The sequence below is a fragment of the Hipposideros armiger genome, unplaced genomic scaffold, assembly GCF_001890085.2.
Source record: "Hipposideros armiger isolate ML-2016 unplaced genomic scaffold, ASM189008v1 scaffold_5, whole genome shotgun sequence".
In the NCBI taxonomy this organism is placed as follows: Eukaryota; Metazoa; Chordata; class Mammalia; order Chiroptera; family Hipposideridae; genus Hipposideros; species Hipposideros armiger.
This window is the reverse complement of record NW_017731355.1, coordinates 6,772,019-6,778,355: the sequence shown is the minus strand read 5'-3', so window position 1 is coordinate 6,778,355 and position 6,337 is coordinate 6,772,019. Positions and strand designations below refer to the sequence as shown.

General features: G+C 44.2%; 1 protein-coding gene across 1 annotated transcript in view; it reads left to right on the top strand.

Moving 5' to 3' along the window:
- The first annotated feature begins 1,051 nt into the window (after window positions 1–1,051).
- Window positions 1,052–6,337, top strand: part of CGRRF1 (cell growth regulator with ring finger domain 1) — a 30,126-nt gene continuing 24,840 nt past the window's right edge. The window contains exon 1 of the mRNA XM_019645319.1: window positions 1,052–1,290. Within this exon, the coding sequence (XP_019500864.1) occupies window positions 1,187–1,290 (104 nt within the window). The 5' untranslated portion in view covers window positions 1,052–1,186. The remainder of the gene's footprint in view (window positions 1,291–6,337) is intronic.

The following is a 6,337-nucleotide window of genomic DNA, read 5'->3' as shown; positions in this document are numbered from 1 at the left end:
TGAAGCCATAGAACAAAATTAGCTCATCTTCCTCTAGCACTAATTTTATTGGTGGTTTGGGAGTGTGGAGGGACCACTAGTTATCCATCCCCAGGTCCTTTGTCCCTCTTCCCCATTAGTAGCAGAATGTTGCTGCTCAGAATAAAAGACTACATTTCCCCATCTCCGTGGTAGCTAGGTGTCGCTTTAGGACTAACCACAAATCAATGAGATGTCAGCGGAAGTGTGAGAGACTTCCAGGGAGGCTAACTTGATGGAGTTGACTGACTGAGCAGGAATGAAGAGAAAGGGGGTGAGCATCCCGCTTTCTTGCACTTAAAAGCTTCTGCTCGTTTTTTAAAAAAAGTATATATATGTATATATATATACACACACAAACATACACATGATACATATTTTAAATTATTATTAAGATGAAAATTAATACAAAAAATTCAAATATCTTAATCTAATTTGAGGACTGTAGGGGGAGGAGAAAACAGGGGATATGAGAAGACAGTTGATTTATTTCTGTGAGCACCTCGATAAGCAATGCTAATTCTCTTGTATCATTCAATCCAACTTGAAAAGACTGACAAGGCTCGTATAAACTGCCTTGTGAGACTCCCTTTGGTGTTTCGTACAGTGCCTAATTGTAAGTTTTCTGGATAAAACAAGAGCAAGTATGGGGTTATTTCACTTTGCCGCCCTTCCTTCTCCTCCCAAATTTGCCTCCGATCTAATATGCAGGGGTTCAGGGTTTAGGCTCTGTGACGTGGATTTCGTGTGAATCTTCTCTCTGGCCTCAGAATACGTTACCTGAATCTTGGACAGAGTTGACCCCAATATCGATTTAGAATTTGCCGCGTAAAAGCGGGAACCGCTAGGACAGATGGACCGAGAAGACGCTCGCTGGGTACCAATCCCCTGAGTCTAGGCCGTGCGAGTCAGGGCCCCGCCTCTCCGCGAAGCCAATAGCTCGAGACGGAAGCAGGAGGGGCGGGGCGAGCCCTGCAGGCGACGTCGTGATTGGCACTCCGGCTCCTGCCGCCCGGAGGCTGCCCCGACGTCCAGTTTACAACCTATGCGAGTGCGGATCTATGTGGTTTGTCCACTGCGGGGCACCGTAGAGGCTTTTTCCCCCAACCAGGGGGCTGGACTGGCCTGGCGGCTGGAGCCCAGCTGGGCTGCAGTTTAGGGGACCCTGATGGCTGCGGTGTTTCTAGTAACCCTCTATGAGTACTCGCCTCTATTCTACATCGCGGTGGTCTTTACCTGCTTCATCGTGACCACCGGCCTGGTATTGGGATGGTAAGTGCCCCAGAGCTAGGGACAAGGGACTGAGGCGCGGACAGCCGGGGAGTGGGGTCCCAGCGAGGGGCAGGGGACATGGTAGCTGCGGGCTGGAGCGCCTGGGAATGTCGGGGAGCCGGTGCCGAGGGCTTCAACTGACTGCGCGAGGAAAACTAGGGAGACACCGCACCTGCATCACTGCCGCGCCTTACCCCCGGTCCCCGTCCCTGTGGGCATACGGAGGTGGTGTCGGATTGAAGTATTTTACCCAGCTTTGTTTCTAGGTAATAAAGCATCCAGTAAGGGCCTGGCCTTGATGTTGGAATAAAATGCTTGTCCAACAGGCTTCTTCTGACCCGGATTGGGGCCTACTGTGTGCTCAGGGCGCCCAGTCACCTGGGGTACAGTGCACAGACATGGACAGTTAACAAGGGTGATTGTTGTACTTCTGAATCGAGCACTTGGCTTCAGATCTTTCAGCATAATTTGTAACTGAACTCCATTGTATCATGTTTAGAGAAGCCTTATAAATCCAGCTAGTTAAAAACTATCTTACTAGTCCATCCATTGAGGAGACATGAGCTAGATTTTGAAAGATAGATGGAGTGAAATGTGTATAGTAGAGAATAGAAGGCATTTCAGAGAATACAATATGAGCAGAGGGCAGAGGGGACATGTTTGTGAATATAGCAGGCTGTGGAAAATGAGTTTAAAAATAATCTTTGATCACGTATATGTGATTACTTTAAAGAAAGGACATAAAGCCTTGTTATTTTCTGAAAATATAAGCCATCTTTAGGAACAAAGTAAAGTTTTAACAGTTTTGCACTACTCCCCACACTGTAAGCAGTAGAATATAAAATTCCTTATGTGGGACAGGGGGCGGGGAGGGGGAAGATTAAGACCAATTTTACACAATTTGTTGTGTTACAATAAAATCTTGATACATCAGATTTTATTGTTATTGTTCTTCAAGAAAGTTTGTAATTGGAATTAGGAGGCTGTTGCCCAAGTGAGAAAAGCAGTCTTAGCACAGGTTAAATAACTGTAATATTAGTGTTATTATCTTAAAGAAATGTGATTGTTTTCCTCTAAGGAAAATAGGTAACTAGTTGATAATTGCGTTATATCCTTAAATTTTAATTTCAGTAGGCCAACTAATTAGATAGCTTAGATATCTATCTTTAGTATTGAGAAGAGGAAAATGAGTGAAGGCTGTATTGATAATGATGGCCACATCTGTGTGTGAAGGGTAGTCAGGAACCTCATGTTTATAGTGGGGAAGAGACAGACTTTGGTATCAAACAGACCTAGGTTCAAATACTGGCTCAGCCAGGTTTAAGACTTGGTTTGAAAACTTCATGGTTGCCTAACCACTCCATTTAGGTATGGCTTGTACAAGGGTGGAAGCCTAGGTAATTGTAGCACTTTTGGAACTCTGTGTTAAGCACTGCTGAGGCCCGAAGACCGTATCAGTGCCAGTTACTTCCATCTTGATTTGGTCTAACCAGTCATCTTGAGCCTAACCCAATTATTCTCTCCATCTGTGTTAGCTTTGCTCATGTAGATAAACTTTTTACTAATGTTTATTTGCTAACCTAATCCAACGTCGCAGATTCATTGAGTACAAACAGTGAAAGTCATCTAGATCTCATGAAAATGTCTTTCTAATTGTAACCCAGGCAGAAGGTAAACCTATTAATTCAATCTGTTCTTCATTCTTGTAATTTTTTTTTAACCTCCCAAAATATAATTCCCATTGATCATCTGTCTTCGCTCTCATGGTTCTTAACCTCAGTACTGCTCCAAGTTTCTCTCCCATTGCTTCTTTCCACTGTTTTCCTTGTCTAGCTGCACTGCGTGGGAGTGGAGAAAGAAGAATGTCTGATTATTGGGGTTCCAATAGCAATAGCAAAGAACCATGCCACTAGAAGTATGGTATTTCTGTGTAACTACGTGATGGTTTCTGGGAGCCCCGGGAGCTCACATTTATTGAACTCTTGCTATTTGTGAAGAAAGGAGACCAAAAAGCCATATATTTTAACAGTTTTGAATAATCAGGCCGGCTGAGTGGCTCAGCTGGTTAAGAGCTGGCTCAAGAGTGCGAGCTCTGAGCAACAGGGTCACCGGTTCGATTCTCAGCCCGAGCTGAGCTGCCGCTGAGCTGCCAACAGGTGGCAGGAAGGCTCAGCTAAAAAAAAAAAAAAAAAGAATAATCAGGAATCCCGACTCTGCAGCTACTCCCTGTTTCTTCTTGACGACAGGTTATTAAGCTATTGTCGCTCAGCTTTGTAGCACCATTATATACTCTGCTTTGTGAATCTGGGGCAGAAGCTCCAAACCATATTTCTTTGCTAGCTGGCTGCCCATGAGGCTTTGCTAATAGGGGAGGGAGAGGGTAAAGCTAGAGGAGGACAACAGGACTTACTGCTTCCTGTTTGATTCTTTTGTCTGTCTCACCACACACAGCAATAGTGCCTCACTCTGGTGTTAATAGTTGGTCCCAGTTTATAGTTTTCCACCCTCTTAGAACCAGCTTCATTGCACCCCTTCAAAGACATTAATACCCTTTCCTCAGACATTAGTCCCAGCTCCGTGGGGGTCCTTCCTTCAAATTTCTAAGCTGTAGTGACTCTCTTTCCTTGTCCTAGGAATGATAGTTGCTTCCTACTGTTAATATTTTTTTTTAAAGATTTTTATTGGGGAATTGAGGGGATGGGAACAATGCTGGGGAATTGGGGGAAGGGGAACAGACAAGTTGCTGTCCTTTTGTTCTTCAGTCTAGTTGTGGAGGACGTTCCTTCACTGGCCCAAGTTGGCACCATCATTGCACTCTTCCCGGGTGAGGCAGATCAGTCGCCGGCTTCTGGACTGCTGCTCACGGCGGCTGCTGGCCGCTCACGCTGGCTGCTGGCTACACACGGTAGCCCATGGCAACCCACTGCCACAGGGGCTGCAGCCAACGCTGTCGCAGGGGACCCACAGCAGCCCAGCTCCAGGTTGAGCTGTTGTTCAGCATCTTAGCTGTGGAGGGCAGTGTCACTGGCCCTCATATGTGGGATCCGAACCGGGGCCCTCTGGCATCCCAAGCCAGTTCTTAACCATCGCGCCACTTGGCCGGCCCTGTTACTATTTTTTTGATACTTAGTGTCTCCCTTTTGCCTTTTCAGTTCTTTGACATCTGGTTAACATTTTTTATATTAAATTATCTCTGTTAAAATAACTGGTGTGGTTTTGGTCTCCTGACTGGAATGACAAAGATAAGGAGAAAGAAATTGTTACTAAGCATGAAATCCGGGGGGGTGGAGGGCCTCTCAAAGATAAGATTTGGGGATTGGTTTGGTCATTTCTTCAGCTCCTTGCCAAGGGGAAATATGATTCTAATAATCCATGGCATGCGTTGGCATCACAGTTAATCCAATCACTACCTTTGGTTGATTGTAATAAAATGATTTCTGAAGCAAGTGCCTTAAGGGACCAAGTGGCTAAAGCACTTGACCATTATGCAGTAATGATGACTACAAGGACTAAGGGATGGTGTCATGGTTGCTTCTGAGATCACTGGAGCACTTAAAGAACGAAAATGACAAGCTCAAGTCTTTTAACTCTCAGATCAAGTCTTAGAGAACCAGAGAGTTTCTGTGATTCTGAAGCCCTTTATTTCATGTAGCCACAGAGCTGAAAATTGAACAGACCTTTAATTGTGCTGGTACTAGAATTACACAGCCTAGATGTCTCATTTAGTACATTGATTGGAAAGAAGTGGAGCCCTGAGACTTGGGATGGGAACATCTAAACAGACTTGGACAAAGCTGAGAATCTTGAAAGCCCAGTCACTCTCAGCCTCCCTTTTTGATGGAAGCAGCCAGTTTCCATGTCTGAGAACACCAGCCTTCCCTTGCTTAAAGATTTTGTAATAACCTCACCAAGGCCAGTTGCTTTGAAGGGTGTCTATACTTAAGGTCTACCTCTATTAAGTTTTACCACGAGGCCCAGATCTCTTCATGCTCCATAGGACAGTGACAAAAATCTGACCTGGTTAGAAATAGCCTAGCCTCTAAAAGAATTGCAAAATTTTGCAAATTTGTATCATTGCGAATTTAGGGAATATGTGTTAAGAATGGATTGTAAGTAGGTTAGGCCAAGGAGGATAGCGTATAACACTAGATCAGATCAGATTTATTGATCTGGGTCTATTCTCAAGAAATTCTGAATCTAAAGTGTTAAACTCATACTTGGTTGACTGAAACTTGGACTCAGATATGGCCTGAGTTTAATAAAGTTGAGATGCTAGAATTAGAATTTTCCTCACGTAATGAGGAAGGAATTTAAAGCCTTAGGAAAACAGGAATATTGGACTGGATTTATTATGTGCAATTTGCACACCCATCCCTCTAGCATCCTTCAAGAGGATACAGAAGACACACTTTTCATGAAGGCACTTAGAAATATATTACTGAGAGGAGACTGATAACTTTGAAAATCTCTGGAGCCTGTCTTCTATAGGCTATTTATGATGGTGGGAGATGCTTCCACTAGGGTAGAGTTCCCCAACTTGAAGTCCAGTAGCAACACATAATCACAGGAGTCAATGTGGATATATGTTATGTAATGGGCAGTGGAGGACAAAGCAGAGAAAGTTTTGGCCTGCAGAGAAAGGGATCTTTGATGATGGCTAATGGATTACAATGTCCCTAGTAATAAAATAGATGGGTGGCCTACTAAATGCTGCATGAACTGCATATAAGGAAATATTCCATGTCTGGAGCCAGAAACATGACAAGAGTCATAACAGTGGAGAGTTATGCCCTTTCACCCAGTTTCCAGATCTAAGCCAATCCATAGACAGGGAACCTCTGATTGAAGGGGAGATCAGGTCCCCTGGAGAAGGACCCTATATCCTGCAATATTGCCACAAGGATATACTGTAAATCATTCTCCAGATCTTTCTCAAAGGCTATTTTCTCAGCTACAAACATGCTCTTCTCTGTACTGTGCTTTGTGATACTGAGGCTGGGACTTTGCGAACCACATTTGTCTTGTGCTAGTTTGTTCCATATAAGGC